General features: G+C 40.8%; 1 protein-coding gene across 10 annotated transcripts in view; it reads right to left on the reverse strand.

The window, feature by feature from the left end:
* The window catches only part of PPFIBP2 (PPFIA binding protein 2), a 129,048-nt gene that overhangs the window by 50,476 nt on the left and 61,386 nt on the right, over positions 1 to 17,186 (reverse strand). For 8 of the 10 annotated variants that reach the window (XM_015586021.2, XM_025043780.1, XM_025043781.1 and 5 more), the window contains 2 exons: positions 6,852 to 6,944; positions 2,955 to 3,068 (listed from right to left, as the gene is read on the reverse strand). In XM_015586021.2, coding sequence (XP_015441507.1) covers positions 2,955 to 3,068; positions 6,852 to 6,944 — 207 coding nt within the window. Of the gene's footprint in view, positions 1 to 784; positions 916 to 2,954; positions 3,069 to 6,851; positions 6,945 to 17,186 lie in introns of those variants that run through there. The other 2 variants (XM_025043785.1, XM_025043787.1) reach the window with 2 other exon arrangements.

Consider the following 17,186-nt stretch of genomic DNA (forward strand, 5'->3'; position numbering starts at 1 on the left):
TTTTTTTTTTTTCATTTAAATTAGTTGCCAATGTTTTTAAAACAGAAACATCTTTAAATCTACATTTCAGGCTTCTTGTGAAATATGGGACTACCTAGCAACACTAGGCCTACATGGGCAGTCAGCTAGAGGTGAGTAGCAGCTGCCTCATTTAGACAAAACACATTCAGCATGCAGGAGCAACATACCCGAGGGAAGCAGTGTAAGAGGCAGCCAGAAGGTCCCATACTGTGTCCGTAAAAAAATGTTCAGAGCTCCTCAGGCCTTTGAGTAGGAGGCCAGGATTGGCCCAGGGCAGGAATGGTCTCTGGGAGCTGGCAGAAAGAGGCAATTGTTTGCCTCCATTCTCTGCCTCAAGGCCATGAGTCATTCTTGCTCCTACCACCAGAAGCCAAGAGCCCTGCGGTCCAGGATAACACAGTCAAACAAGGCAAGTCTCGGCCTGCTCCAGTTCAGAGGACACATACATATAAATTCCAAGCTACAGATGACATCGCATCAGCACTGTGGTGCAAGAATTAAGTGTCTTTTCAAACGGCATCAAGCAGATTTCAGGAAAGATGAACATGTGCAGCAGAGTATTCGACTTGGGATTTGGAGCTGGGAATTCAAAGATCTCAGCTCAGGCAACATCAAGTCCAGAAGACACATGAGTGGGAGCTGAGGCTCATATGTGTCCTATGATGTGAATGCAGAATTTGCCAAGAAAGGAGCATTCCACACTCTTTTCATTTACCCTTAAAAGACTGAGAGAACACAATGAAAGTTCTGAGCATAAAAATACCTTAAGTTCAGGAAGATCTTTAAGCTCCAGAAGTAGCTAATAAGAGCTACCATACTCCAAAAGATACCAAGCCAAGATATCCACCTCTATGGTGCATGCAAACCACAGGCCTGCTGCCAAACCCATAGCATTCAAGAAAGAAGATCTAGAATAAACAGGACAAAAAGGGTAATTGAGATTAAAACTTTTTCAAAAGTCTAAAATCCAGGCCATGGGATAATGCTTAGAAGGACAAGATGGACTCCCCCAGGTGGTGCTAGGAACCACCGTCAGACTACTTGACTAGAAGACCCTGACAAGGGAGCAGAAGCTCTGCCAGAGAGAGGGGTATAGGGCAGTCCTGGAAGGGCAGCCAGGAGTGGTGGTCAGAGGGCTCAGGAACAACAGCGTAGCCATTCTCAGACCTCCAATTACGTGGTTACTTGCCAGGCACTGCCTTCCAGAAACATCTACCTTCTGACATTTTTCTGACAGACCCCCCTTTCACATTCAAATTTCTTTGTTTCTGTCTGGGGTTCTTACAGCACTCCATGTCTTCGTCTTCTTCTCTCATCCCCACCCCAAACCACACCTTGTGCAGCCTTGAAAATATAATCTAGTGGGTTGTCCAATGCACTCTTTGTGAAGATGCTTTTTCACCATTTGAGGTTTTTCCCTGAGGCTATTTCTTTCCCTGAGTCTTCAAAAGAAAGATTCAAAAGTTTTTAAAAACAAATAAATAAAAAGACTCAATTTCTATCACTACTCAGGTTTTCAGGGAGTATGATGAGCAAGAGAAGTGGCACACAATTTAAAAAGAAAATTAAATGGAGCCAGGAATGTGGTAACTTATTAATCATCAATGAAAAGATAACTAATAACAGCTTCTGAGCTGCTGGAACTAGTTTTTTTAAAACCATTTGCATAAGAAAACTGACTGACTTTTTAAAAGTTTTTCGAACACACTCAAACAAAACTAGGAGATACCTGGGAACTAAGAGACTTATCTTAAGACCAAAGGTCATATTCAAAGCCTGTGTTCATTACTATTTTATGAAGAAACAATTTTAATTTTATGCTGATCACAGCAATAAAAAAAAAAAGTACAGCTTTGAGGGAAAGATTCCAAGGGACCATTTAATCAAACCCACCCTTTTGAAGGGACTGACTTTTGTTCTTTAAATAATTAGTGAGTACCTTTTATGTGCCAGTACTATACCAGGAGCTACAAAGCATACACACGCAAACTTCAGCCACAGTTGGTTTTTTTTTTTCAAAATAACTGAAAATGTTAAGAGTGATATAAATTAACCTGTGATATTAACTAGATATATTAGATTTCATAAAATAAAATTTCCAGTTAGCTTCTCAACAGATTCTGAAAAGACTTTTGATAAAAATTCAATATCCTTCCTAAAAATTTCAGTTTATTATTTACAATAGGGTAAAACTGTTCAAGAGTAGAAGAGTCAAGTCAATTATACTTTCACTCAAAAAAATTAACTGTGATAGTAAAGACAACTATACAGTAAAATTTAAAAATGGGAAAAAAAAAACTATGATGTGAAGCATTCAAAATCTGAGGACTAAATTGTATCTGTGATGTGAATAGACCTTTGTAGATTACATGTACACATAACAAGGAAGACCAAAAAGAAACAAGGAGAAGACACTTAAGAGATTAGTAGGAGAACAGCTAATTATTTTTCATTTTGATATCAATTAAATTATATTAAAATATTATATATGTAATAAGCTTTATCAAAGAAGACTACAGAGTGAGAGGGGGAAGAGTGAGTGGAAAAAGGGCATACAAAAAGCTAACTAATTGACTTTCTAAAACTCCAGATGATACCTGCAGTCAAGCTGTAGTTCATGTGATAATATGAGGGTGACACTGCCAGCAGAGATCTCCTTCACTGAACCAGTCCTGGAGAAAGTGCTGCCTGGGAATCTGTCTAACTAGCCCAACAGGTTATTCGTCTCAGGCCAGCCCTATACTTCCCTCCCCCCTCTGCAACTCTCAGTGTTCAGGCTGCTTTTACCTGCTATATAAAACACCACAAGCTGAGCAGCCAATCCTACCTCCAGGCAGGATGGAAACGTAAGAGCTGTAACCCTGATATAAAAAGGGGTTTTAACACATGAGCCCCAGTAGAACCCTAGGGCCTTCAGCCCCATGCACCCTTACCTGTTGAAGCATCTCTTCAGCAGCATTGAGTTTCACCTGGTGTCCTTCCAGACACACTTCCAAGTCCCGAATCTTCTCTCCTTGGGCTTCCACTTGGTCTGTGAGGACACTCACCTGTCCCAGGAAATAAAGCAATGTTGAAAGAGCAGGAATAGCTCCCTGCAAGAGCTGAGCCGGGAAACCACACCACTGATCCTTACATAGAAAGAATGGCTTTTCTGTTCGGCCGGTGGCAGGTGGGGTAAGTGTCCCGCATGAAGGAAACCCCAGTTGTTTTCTTACCTTGCCAGGGTGTCTTGGCCACCGCCTGAACAATGTACGTCACGTTTCCTGCTCTCAACGGACTCAAGGGAAAAATACCCGACAGCCACGGTGCTGCCTCTGGGCTGGACTCTTGCTCTTATTCCTCTTCTCGAGCTTACTGGGGCAGCCCCGACCTCAAGGCATATCTCAGCTGGCTTGCCAGGGCTGACACTTCATGTGGAAGAGCAATCCAAGCTCCTGTGGAGACTAACCAATGACCTCACCTCTCTCATAAGGGTGTGCGGACTGCTCACCTATCAGATGAGTGTTCTGAAGCAATTAAGGAATGTGGGACATAAAGGGCATGTATTAGCACTGACAAAACTTGGCTCCAGAAAGGTTTTTGTGTTTCACAGGCCAAAACATGACTCTAAGTCATAAATATACACAAGCCACATTGCACTCGGCAGGAAAAAAGTCATCTTTCTGAAGAACACTGAGAATATTGGAATTAATTAATAAAAATCCATTTATAATAAGTCACTTATATTATACCCTAAATATATACTGAAAGGATTTTCATAGCCTTCTCTATTAGCAAACTGCCCCGGGATCCTTTTTTCCTTTTTCTTAATTAAAAGGTGCCTCAGAGCAGGAAGGTAAGGAAAGCAAATGGGTGACCTCCTAAAAATAAAGAAATCAATGCCTGGTAAATTGAAATCAGACTCTTTTGGTTTTTAACCAATGTTTGAGTCATTTCCATTTACGTATAGATGATCCTAAATTATTTCTTGGTATGTAAAGGAATGATAGCTGGATCATGAAACAGTTAATGTGAATTCACTTATGAGTGTTTAAATACACTTTATGAATTATAAAGCTCCCCTTTACAGAGGCACTAATCTAAATTAATATGGCTACTCTCCGCTTTCCTTTTTTATGTTCCCAAGTGAATAATAAATTATTGAAACATATTCCTGAAAGCACGGTATGCTAACTTTTCAATTATAATTCGAAAACAGACACCTGCTGCCAAGTAAGTCCAATTTAAACACAAACCTTTGTGATTTCTTGGTTTGTTTTTTAATCCTTCTTGTCCAATGCCTTCAGCAGCCTGGCCTTTTCAATTACTAACTCTATTTTCAAAAAGGTAAGATTCCGGGGAGTGGCCTTTGCCCCTGGGTCCCAGAGTTTCTCTTTGAGAAGGATATGTTATGGTTAATCTTATTATGAAGATTAACACGCATAGTCTGCATAGGGCCTCGGGGCCATATGTTGGTGGTACCCAAGGGAATAATCTGTGGTCTCTAGTATTCTATAACTTGTAGCTCAGCTGCATAGAAGACTCAAGATACACGTGGCTGCAGAGTACTTATGAACTTCAGTGCTCACTCTAAGCATTACGAATGGAGAAGTGTAGAAAATTGAGACGAGATATATAAAGATCCTAGAATTTGACCTTTATTCAACAAAAACATGTATATTTTTAAGCCTGTACTACATGCTAGGCATATTTTGGACAGTGGAGGAAACAGAAAAGTGGAAAAAAGAAAAGAAAATCCTTGCCCTGAGAACTTACATTCTAATAAAGATATAAAAGATTTTGGTTTTATTCATTTTAACTAATCCTGAGAACTAAGTATTTTGTTCTGTGTGATTTCCCTTGCTCTTCTATGAGTAAACCTAGGAAAGCATTCAAGGCCAAGGGCCCTAATTAATTCAGTCTGGCCGACCTGCCCTGTGAATTAAGCAAGAGGCCCTAGCATGCTGATGGTAGTTCTAACGAGCTCCAAGGGGCCACTATGGAACAGCGGTGATCACATAAGAGCAACTCTAAAAGTCTGTCCACAAGCTCCTGGCAGAATAGAAACAGCTAGGATCCACTTCTGACTTTTCTGATAAGCAGTTTCCCAATTGTGTTAGGATTACTTAAATAAGGATTATTCAAGAATTTGGAATTTTAAAAACCATGAACATCAAAGAGATTATCAAATAGGACTTCTTTATTAAACTGTAATCCTCTAAATAGGAATGTGTTATTTTAGCCATAAAGATTTCTGGTTCAAAGGTTTGCAGTTTAATACTATTTGCTGCAAAATTCTAAATAGGACACTCATTAATCATGATGGCCTTTCAAATTACACATTCCTTAAAACGTCTGCGCTCTATCTAATGTGCTATCTAATCTGGCCCTACCTACCTCTCTGAAGGTAGTTTCCACCAGGCTTCTTCGCATAACCAGCCCCTGCCACATGGCCCCTTCCTGTTCATCCCACACATCCGGCATACTCCTATCTGAGGGTGTAGGCCGGACCCACCACCTCCTCCGCCTGGAATATGCTTCTCCAGGTAACCAAATGGCTCCCTCCTTAGCTTCCTTCAGGTCTCCTGTCAGAGAGACCTTCCCTGACTACACAGTCTTTATCCTGCTCCATTTTTCTCCATAGTATTTATCACTGCCTGAAACATTTGTGAACTGGTTTATTGTCCCCCCCCACACACTCACACACAGAAACTCAAGAACGGGGACTGACTTAGTCTGTTTTCTTCACTGCTGTATCCACAGTACCTAAAACCAGTGTCTGCCAAGTTGTGAGGACTTAAAGATTTTTTTAATGAACAAATCAATGAAGTGAAGAAAAAAAAGGACACAAAATTATATAATTGTATAAGTCTGAACTTAATTATTTAAGATAGGGGCAGAACAGGAAAAAAAAAAAAGGGAGGGACTGAAAGGAAAGGCCAAAATGATAAACTCTTTTTGATTTTCCAAAGTTTCAAAAATAATCATTTATTACTCTTACACTCATAAAATGAAGTGAAATGGAAAAAAAATAAGGTGAAATGGAAGAAAAAATATATACTGCGGCCTCCTAACTCCAGGGCTCTAAGCTAATACTCGTCTTGTCCACCACCCTTCAAGATTTTTAAGGAACTTTGATTGGGCTATTCATCTTATTGTGCTCTAGACCGTGAAACACATACCAGCCCTTGATGCTTGATTCATGCATTTGGGAGCTGACACAGCAAAGAGCCCCTGCCACAACAGGCCTGCATAAGAATGCTCAACTTTATGTCCCACCGAGGAATGCAAGTTTTCAGAACTGAAACTGTTCCCTTGACTATCTTTCTCCCATGAAAAGTTTTGGAGTTCCTCTCTTTGAAGCAAGAGTCATCAAAGGCTTATTAGCCCATGTTACCAGCTCTAGGGGATTTGTTTTCCAAGTGTAAGTCTAGATCCAGCTCCAGGTGATTTGGGCCTGATCCCATTAACATGCACCCTTAAACCCGTATCACTCATGGCTCTGTTTTATTAGTAACATGAAGACATAGCTTATCATCCTTGCAAGACCCCTGGCCTCCTAAAAGACAAGGCTCCATTAATCAGCCTGGCCAAAGAGCGTGTATAAAGGTGGGTGCTCAGTAATCCATGATAAATAAATGAATATATTCACAGCCTCCCAAAGCCAAGTCCAGAGTTAAATTGTGCCCCCAGTTACTTTCTGCCTTACTTCAGGAAAAGTATTTCTAAAAATACACACTTCGGGAGAAGGATAAATCCAAAAGAGAAACGCCCTTGTGCTTCTCTCTCATTTAGGGTGGCTGCAGAGTTGGAGGTAACAGATAAGCTGGTTCCCACCAAAAAGGACCCACCTGTAATATGAGGGACTCCTTATCTCCTTCTAGACGTGCCAGGCGTTCCTGATATGTTTCATTACTAGTGGCACCGTGGTGATTTACCTGGGACTAAAGGGAAGAAAAAAAAATGTACTTAAAAGATTGGAAAAACATCTTACCAACTTCTAAATCAAGTATGCATTTTGTACAAACAGTTTCACTGAATATATGTGTAAAACCACCCGAATAGGAAACCACAGGATTTCAAAACTACAAGGAGAACCTGACCAGATGCCATTGATAGGCATGCTTTGAAAGTTGGCAAAACCAGCCCCTGGATGACCTCATCCAAGAAGGCCTCAATGGAGCTCCAGGCCCAGTGGTGCTTGACTTGACTGGACATGTTGGGTCTGGTTTAGCTGGATGCACTGACTGCCAGAGGCACCAATAGCAATAAGGTTCTACTCTTTGAGACTGGGTAGCTGGTACCATTCACAAAGGAATTACGTGAGAACAACTCCTGCAAAGATCTTGGTATCTCTTAACTCTCATGCCAGGGTTCTCAAAAGCTAGGGCACAACTTGTAGCATGGAAGCCTGTCCTGAACCTCATAGTGAGCACGGAGGACGGGAGATGCCAACTGCAAGGCCATTCATCATTCAACTAAATTATGAAATCAAGCTATCTTCCAGGAGTGGACATTCCCACCACTCTATAAGGGCTCTGGCAGCCAGACTGGCACACTGTGTTTCTGGAGTGTTATAGCTGAGATAAGCAAGCTAACATGAAACATCTTGAGAAGAATCCAAATAACCCAGAGAGATCTCAGAAGGCTAAGCAGAGAGAAAACACAGGAAACGGAAAGTAGCCAGAAACCATGGACAGAGAGAAAAAGGAGATTTGAAAGAGCAGACAAGAGATAGAATCATATAAAACACCCTGAGCTAGAGACAGGTGCTATAGTCACTTTCGGGGTGTGTCTGACCTGGTTGTAGGCAGGGAGGAGAGAGGTAGCTGCTACTGGAACTGAGTTGGCCAGATACCACCAAACACTCCCTTCCTATATGCTGAATAGAAGGCTGAAACCAGAGGCCCACCATAGGTCATCCAGGGGCTTGACAGTCTGAAAAGTAGGCCTTATTGTTAAGTGGGGAAGTGACAATCATCATAATCTGAGCTGCACCAGAGGAATCAATGCTCCAATATTTATGAGGCAGGTACCTTCTACGCCAGAAGAAAGTCATGATTGTGCAAAAGAAGAGGTTGGAGAGGAACCCAGGCACAGGGAACTGAAAGTAGCTCTCTTCTCCAGAGCCCATTTTCCCACATTCCGACCTTCAGAGTGGGCTTTCCAGCCCTCCTCCATTAAGAAAGGGCATCTCCTTTCTTCCCTTATCCCACCCCTTCTCCAATACACAGTCTAAGTGAGGGCAGGTGGCAGAGCCAGGCCCGGCCCTAGAACATAAACAAGAACCATTCTGCATTCAAGCCTGGAGCCTCAGTTAGGAGAGAAGCACTGGCTACTTGTTGAAGATACAGTTGGAGGGTGAGCCTAGGGGCCATTTCTCAGGGCAGCTGTACCAGGCACAAGCTAGATGGGACACACAACACCCCTGCCATGCCTTTACCTTTTACTCCAGCCTCTTTGCAGTCTGCCTCTTGTTCATTGTTATGGAAGCTCTTTCACACCATAGACAAAGGGCCTTAACAATCGCAAACAGCTTCTTTGTATTGATAGCAGTCTATTGTAGTTATTTTAATTAATATTCCAGTCCTCATATGGTCAAATCCTCCGACTAGTATCCAAGGATATAATTATAACTTACATTTTCTCAGAATACGACAAGAAAAGAGGAAAATAACCCTTAACAGCAGGTCAAGTGCTTTCCTGTCAAAGAGCTCACAGGATGGAGATTTTCAGGGGATAGCTAGAAAAGGACCCAGGCTCCCAAGTGAAACTCTGTACAACCCAATCCCACTGTCAAAGTCAGTGTGTACATGGGGCCAGCACAGGCAGCTGCCACTTCTCCAGCAGGAGGTAAAGGAGAGAAGAACACAGGAAAGATTCCTTCTAATGCAGGGAAGAGGCAAGAGAACTAAAATGTGAAATCAAGCTATCTTCAGAGACTGCAATTTGCTGATCAGCCCTACAGCCAGAACAAGAGGAAACCGGCAGAACAAAGGAAGATTTCTGCTAGGATTGCTAACAAACCATTTACACACAATGGAAAATAGTCTTTAAATCATGCCCTACACAAAATAAACACAATCATTTATTCCCTAAGGCTAAAACCATGGGGAACCTATGGATCAAAGGCTGGAAATTGCCAGCAGGCTTTTCATGCTACATATTCTTACCCTTTTTCATTACATACTCTCATCCTTTCACACTGTATGTCCATACCATCAAAGGAAAATGAGTAAACAAAGTCTTTAAACTATAATTCATAGAAACTAAGAGTGATATATAAACTGAATTCCCTCATGTGTTTTTTCTTGGTCCCTCTCAGTCTTTTCTCTGTTCCTCTCACTGTCTGTGTCCTTCTGAGTTTCTCTCAGGCTCTCTCTCTGCTTCTGAGAGGAGACCACGTTCTGTCTACGGAGCGTCACCCCTTCTTTAATAAACTTTCCTTTTGACTCTAACTCTGGCATGCGTTTGAATTCTTTCTTGTGCTCAGCCAAGAACTCTCTCTGGGTGCAGGGCTTGAGCTCTCGCCCCTCGGAGGGAATTTGCCCGGTCCTGCACCACTTCCACAAGACCCCAGCAAGCCAACGTTCCAACTGTGCGTCAGTCCAAGGAGTGCAGTGGGTTCCTCACTGCAATAAGATGCCTACCCGTACAATTACCCACCAAGACAGTTAGTTTTACTACTTGGAAAAAAAAAACAAACAAACCAGAATCATAAGAAGGTAAGTTAGTGCTATAAGTTCAGTTAATACACAAAATGCCTGGCATAAAGTCTATAACACAGCTAGAAGTAGATCAAAATTCTAGATCCACCTAGCAGCCAATGGAACAAAGGAAACACAGTGAATTTTAAAAAATGCACAGATCTGTATGGTAAAGTTAAAGTGACTGCCGAGGAGAAGCAAAACTATTCCTGAGGAAGGGAGAAACTTCTCTTGTTTTCACAGATTATGTTTAATGAGATAAACAACATCCATGATGATAATCTTACAGTAAACCAAGCCCAGTAGAACTCACTGCTTTCTTGTGATATCTTCTAAACAGGTTAATGGATAATACGAGCCAAAGGCCAAAGCAATTCTGTGGAGATGAACACAATGTGGTCCAAGCACAATGCTGTAAATATATAGCTAGTATTTAGGTAGGGCTCACCACCCCTCAGGCACTGTTTAGAGCACTTTACATGCATTAACTCCTTTAATCCTTTCCACAACCCCATGAGATGGGTACTATTTTTATTCCTATTATACAGATAAAAGAACTGAGGCACAAAGTGCATGAACAAGGCACAATGGATAATTTGCCCAAGTTACTATATATGAAATTGGCAAGTTTTCCGTTGTTATAACTTAATTGAGGAGCAAATCAAGCACAAAAAATTTCTTTTTATATTGGGATTGAATGAGAATTGACTTAAAATAAAGTTTAAAAATTCTGTCTGTACAGCCATGCCACCCTGAACACGTCTAATCCCATCTGATATCAGAAGCTAAGCAGGGTCGGGCCTGGTTAGTACTTGAGAAGACTGGTTACTGCAGGCATAAAAAAATAAAAAAATCAATCAATAAATAAATTTCGTCTGAACCTAAATGTCTATTAATAGAGAAGTAGCTAAATTAGCTATGGTTTATCCATATTATGGACGATTTGCAGCATTTTAAAACATGAGCTAGTATTTTGGATCATCATAAAAATATAATAAATATTAGAGAGTGAAAACAGTACTATCCATAGATTCACACAACGTGATACTAGAAAACAATATTATACAAGTGTTTGCAAGGTTACACAACAACCCTAACAGTGCTCTCTTCTTGGGAAGTGTCTGGGATATGAAAAGTTAGGGAGGGAAGGTTTGATCAAGATGGCTTTTAACCTTAATCAAAATATTTGAGCTTCTTAAAAAACATGTTTATTTTCTTGAATAATTAAAATATATTTTAAAATCTAAAAGCACTGTTCGACTACTTAGAATAGTGGTTCTGGTACTTTTTTCCTCCCATCACAGATTTGAGGGGCACATCCTCCCCTAGCAGTCACAATGGCCAGGATAACAGTGATGCCCACAGCAGAAAGATCTCTCTCTCACCCCAAATTACTGCTCTAAAGTAACAGGGCATCTTCCTCTCATACTGTCTACCAAAATCATTGCAGTCCTCTAGCAAGTTTGAAAGGTATTAAACAGCAGTGAAACAGAGATAACGTCCCAGACGTAAGTCTGCCATATTGCCATCCTTGGTTTTTCATGGAATATGGAGCCATGTGTTTACACACTCTAAATAAGACTGATAGCTTAACAAAACTGCCATGGCTTACTTAGCAGAGCACAGACCAGAATAAAATGCCACCTCCACTTAGAAAAGAACCTGGAAAGCATCTTAGAACAGGGCCAAGATTATTATTTTAGAATCATCTTGTTGAATGTTAACATTCATCAGCCAAAAGTGAGGATTTGAGTTTAGGTGAATAAATGTATACTCTCTATTCCAGTAATTGGGCAACAGTTTCAATTACTTCCTGATATCATTCTTGCATTACAAAATGGAATGTATCATCAGGGCATAAAAGCCCACATGGTTATGAAAATGTCATTCCAATTATTCAGAAATGTGTTTTAAAAGACAGAGTTAGGACACAGCTCTGTTTTGGCCTAGTTTAAAAAGAATTTGCAGTGGAGTTGCAACAGAATGCTTGGATCAATATTGAGACCATACATCTAGGACCCTGAGTGATTCCAGGTTTGGGAGTCTCTGAAAAGTTTTGTCCATATTCTCTATTTAGTAAATCAGTGATAAAGTGGTCGCCCAGCTCTCCATGTATGAAGTCAGATTGAGAGAACTATGCTGTAATTCCACTGAGGGGAGAAAATCCAATAGAATTCTGAAGGAGGCTACATGCTAAATTTTTATTCCTCTCCACTCTGAGATGGCAAGTGAATTTAAAGGAGAGTTTCTACCCTGTTCTACCCTATTGAGGATGCTTATTCCATTGATGAATATAAAACAGAAAGAGAGTTTTTACTCAACTAATGATGTTAGCCCCTAGGCAGACCTGTCCATTGGACAACTAATGTGTTAAGCTGTGTTATACATCTATTCGATCCAATTTTCTCCTCTTCTGTTTTGATGGTTATTTCTATATGACAGAGGAAAATTTAATTTTCTCATCGAAACTTCCATGGTCATAGCTTCTGATTCTATAATCCAGTTCCCTAAAGATATTGAGGGCTCGAGATAGCTGTCCTCTTTGGAGCTGAAGTAGCAATAACAGATTGACATTTATGCCCTCTTGCAGTTTGACTGAAAAATGTCACAGTGAAACATATTTACTCTGTTGTATCACAGAACTGAATTAGGACAATGAGTTCTTACACGCATATTATCAATAACTTAGAAATGTAGTCAAGGTTAGTGAAGCCAAATCACCCTTCCCCTATCAAAGCTTGGTTCTCAAGAGACTGGTTAAAATCTTGGGCACAAAGAATTTATCCTCTAAAACCTATATTTGTTGGAGGAAATATAAAACACAGCCCAGAATTGTCAGACCAAGGTCTTCCCCAGGCCTTAAGAGTGATGCTGTTGAGAGTCTGCAGAAACAGAGGCAACATGGTGCCCTGACTCTTACAGATTATGGGTCTGTTTCCAGAAGACCCAAAACGCCATCACTGCCAGGGCTAGGCAGGCCTAGTGTACAACTCCAGCACTCAATAGCCTAAGGTGGGGCTATTTTCTAAGCCATCCCTAAGCATAAGGGAGAGGCTTCAGGTCCCTGTGGTACCCGCACCTGGTGTTTTATGGTTGAGAGTCAGGGAGTTGAATTAATCAGTGATTAGGACAGCAATGAGAGGATGGAGGAAAGACTGTGTAGTCACCAGGAAGGAAAGACTGACCAGCCAGATTCTAGCATGGACAGAGTCTACACATAAAGGGCAGCTTGGGCTACACAAGGACACAAGACTAATCTAAAATGAGTCCTGCCCCAGCCCCTCCCACAAGTCAGTGAATAGAAAGTTTATTCTTGATAAGTTCCTCATGTACCGAGAGTTGAAAGCTAGCAGACTCAAGAAATAAAGTAGGTTTCCATATCTTGGGAGGCACTGCATTTTAATTTTTTTTATTTTAATTTTTTTCCAGTTACAGTTGCCATTCAATATTGTATTAGTTTCAGGTATATAGCATAGTGGTTAGACATTTATATAACTCACAGAGTGATCTCCCCAAGAGGTCTAGTACCCATCTGGCGCCATACATAGTTTTTACAATATTATTGACTATATATATGTATAGAGTACCATGCTATACTCTACATCTCCATGACTATTTTGTACTGCCAATTTGTACCTCTTAATCTCTTCACTTTTCAACCAGTCCCCCAACACACGTCAGTTTATTCTCTGTATCTATGAGTTTGTTTCTGTTTTGTTTGTCCATTTATTTTGTTTTTTTAGATTATATATATAAGTGAAATCATTAACTATCCTAAATGCCCATCAATAGATGACTGGATAAAGAAGATGTGGTACATATATACAATAGAATATTACTCTTCCACAGAAAAGAATGGAATCTTACCATTTGTGAGAACACGGACAGACCTAGAGGGTATTATGCTAAGTGAAATAAGCAGATGGAGGACACTGCATTTTAATTAGGGATGAGATTATCAGAAGATATCTAGGCCCAGAAAAAGAACCTTATCATTAATTGCAGAGACCCTCAGACTAGTCAATTTCTCTTTTACATTTCTTGCTAAGAAAAATGAATGGAGAAGGCCAATAAAGACAGAATTTTTGTGAACTGTGCTTTAATGAAATCTATTGTCTGTCTGCCCAGAATAGGCTGGATCGTTACCTTTACTGTAACCACATGGCAAAAGTGAGGGCTGTCATCTTCTTAAGAGGTAATTCTCAACTCCCAGTCACCTGATCCAAGCTTGGCTGGTTGAAATCCTTCCTCTGAATTTTTAAATGTGGGAACAGAAAATGGTGGTGGTGGTGCTAGAAGGTTCTGTAGTTGTCAGTAACCATGTCTTCTACCATGTAGAGGAAACTGATTTGCTGAGTCAGCTATGAAGCCAACATGCACAGAAACACAAATAAAAGCCACAAGGAGAGAGAGGATGGTGACATTCTCATCCCTGGTCCATGCTATCTAGAGGCAGAGATATATTCCCACCCTCCCTGTTAGTCCCCTCTTGGCCTGTACTGGTTCAAATCAAGTTTCTATTACTTGCACCCAAAAGTCCAGGCTAATGCATTTATTTCAAAGAGTGATTATCGATCAACTGACTGAAATTTACTCCTTTGGAAATAGACTTACAAGAAAGAATTCCTGCTATTTGTATATAGTTCTAAATTAAGAAAAAAAAAATCTGCCTATTGTTCAATGATTTGCTTAAACTGGCAATTTTTAAGATGGGGTTATCAGTTCTGAGCCAATTGCAATTAAAACCAGGATTATCGTCAAGGGAAAATGAGGATCTACTTTGTGGCACAGGGTGTATCTGTGTGGGATGTACTAGGATATAAAAAAAAAGGCACCCAGTCTCCTTTGTGTGTGGAATGAATGGCTTTCTATCTGCCACCTGTTGGCCTCCATTCTTATTTCCCATGTAGAACAAAACAGGGAAATAACAGGGTAAAGACAGGGAATGATACAGATGCGATAGGCCCATGGGCATCAACTGGAGGTGGGGGGATAAGGAAAAATTCGTTAAAACAAGAAATAGGAAGATAAATTAGGGCTAAAAGATATAAAGGCGAGAGGAAAAATAAGTAAATGAAGGGTAATAAGAACATCAAACACCTGACAACCATTTAAGACCTTATGCTAAAAGAATGACATGTCCTACACAGCTGTATACATGCCAGATCTGGGAGCCAGGAGGCTGAGAGGCAGGTTTCCTGTTCCCATCCTTTGCCCAGCTGGATTTCAAGGCAGTGGATCCCTGGGGATGTTGTTGGGGGACTTCCATACATTTTCAGAATTCTTACTGCACCCTATTCCACGAGGCACAGCCTTCTCTGCAGAGTAAAGGCAACAAGGAATGGCTCTAACCATGTGCAGTCACTGGTAGGTCACCTCATCTCAGGCTGCCCACCCTTTAAACGGAGAAAATTATACCTCACAGAGTGACACAGAGGGTCAGTTAGGTCATTATGCATGAAAACATGTGGAAATAAAAGTGAAGAATGCTCTTTATGGCAGGATTCTCTACTATTTCCTCTGTGTAATATAAATAGTTTCTGAATGATTCTGGAAAGACGGAAATCATTTAAATGACTTTGCTTAAGCCAAAAGACCAAAGCAGAGTTAGAAGTTTATCCCTTGTGCTGACAGTTTTAATTAACTCTTTTTATGCAAGAGAACAAAAAGAGACAACATTTCTGATCAGGATACCTGCCAAGTATCTGTAAAGATCTGTACAAACAACCCAAGGGCAATATAACCAAAACACATTCAGGCTGGAAAGAACAAAATACTGCCTAAGTGACAACACAGAACCCACTGTTAGCTAAGAGCACTGGAATTGTGCCTGTGGTGCAAAGGGCTGAAGACATGTTCACTTTTCCATTGTCCCTGAAAAAATGCCCATGTTTTGAGTCATAGCTATATGGCCACATTTTTTCCCTCTCTAAAAGCATTTTACTACATACTATAAGTACTACCTGCTATATACACGTTTACAATGAGCACACTGAGAATTCCAATAACTGGATATGCCTAATCATAAAACTTGAATTTTTATGTCTGTTCCAATCCAGAAGTCAGGTCAAACAAGAGCTTTCCAGCCAAATCACTCCCAGCAGCCTCCTCAGAGCCATCACCCTCTGACCTGAGTGACTGGTCAGATTCCATGATGCTTTCTCACTCTTAGCCTGGCCCCTCCACCGTAGTTTTGCTAAGAGAGGGCCATGTTAGGTCTCCACAGAGTTCTGAATCAGATCAGTGCCTGCTGCCATGGCTGTGGGCTGTGCAGAACCCCCAGGAGCATGACTTCTTCACGGCCTGCCTGGCCTCTGCCAGTGAAGCATGCCCTCCACATATGTTCTGGTATACTCCTGGGGATGCTGGATGAGGGCCACCCTGCAGCATTCCCTGACTAGCATGTCCTAGGAGATCTGCTGTCAGCACTGCACTTCGCTGAATAAGGGGAAAAAGGTGGTTCCAGAACGGTCAAGTGGGGCAGACAAGGGGTCACATGAGCATGGGAAAATCTTAAGGCAGTCAGCTCCCCAGTGTGACAGCTCTAGCTATCACTGTCCTGTGTCGTTATTCAGAGTCACAGCTGCTTCTCAGAGCTCCTGGCTTGGGGTCTTCAAAATACATCTGCTCTCTTTTATCTGATATCAAAGTCTATCTACAGTCTTTATCAGATGAAGAATCACCTTTAGTGCTTCTAACAAGCTATAGATTCCAGTTCTCTCAAGATCTCAGCCACAGATATATGCTGTCCCAACCAATCAGATCATATGAAACTATATAATAGCTCTTTGACTGAAAATACACTGAGATTTTGAACATAACACAATGAGTGAGCCTTGACCCTGGGTAAGTCAGTCTTGGGATGGTTCTCCCTTCTTTAACCACTAAATACATAGATGACCTGTGTTTTTAGCTGAATAAAACAACAACAACAAAATGTGTACTATTTCTAGGCTGCCTGGTCAAAGGGATCTTATCAAACCCAGAAAACCAATCTTGACTGAACCATAACTGCTGAGCACAGGGAAGATGTCAAATTCACTACACTTATATTTCAAGTTCAAAAGCACCACTTATGTAGAAAGCTTTTTTTGAAACTTGAAAAATGTAAACCTTAAAAATAAAGGGACCAAAAAAAAAAGAAAAGAAAAGAAGTAGATCATAGTGACTACAGTCAATTCCCTTTAAACAGCTCAGGTTACCCAACACCAAGGGGACCAAGAAGTAAGACTGTAAGCAGGTGCTTATAGATAGGAAAACCTCCCCCCCTAGATTCTTTGGTTAAGGAGTTTAAGGATTTTCTGTCAGCTGTTATAAAACCAACTGTTCTCTGAACCAGTTCTACTTTTTCTAGGTGGGGAATAGTCAGCTCAATCCACTATCTTAGAGAATTAAAGAAGTTTCTGCCAAATGTAGTAGGAGTGGAATGCAAATAGATCCTTAGCTGCCAAGAGTCCAAAAAGAGAGATCCTATCCTGA

Source organism: Pteropus alecto, unplaced genomic scaffold, assembly GCF_000325575.1.
Source record: "Pteropus alecto unplaced genomic scaffold, ASM32557v1 scaffold402, whole genome shotgun sequence".
Lineage (NCBI taxonomy): Eukaryota > Metazoa > Chordata > Mammalia > Chiroptera > Pteropodidae > Pteropus > Pteropus alecto.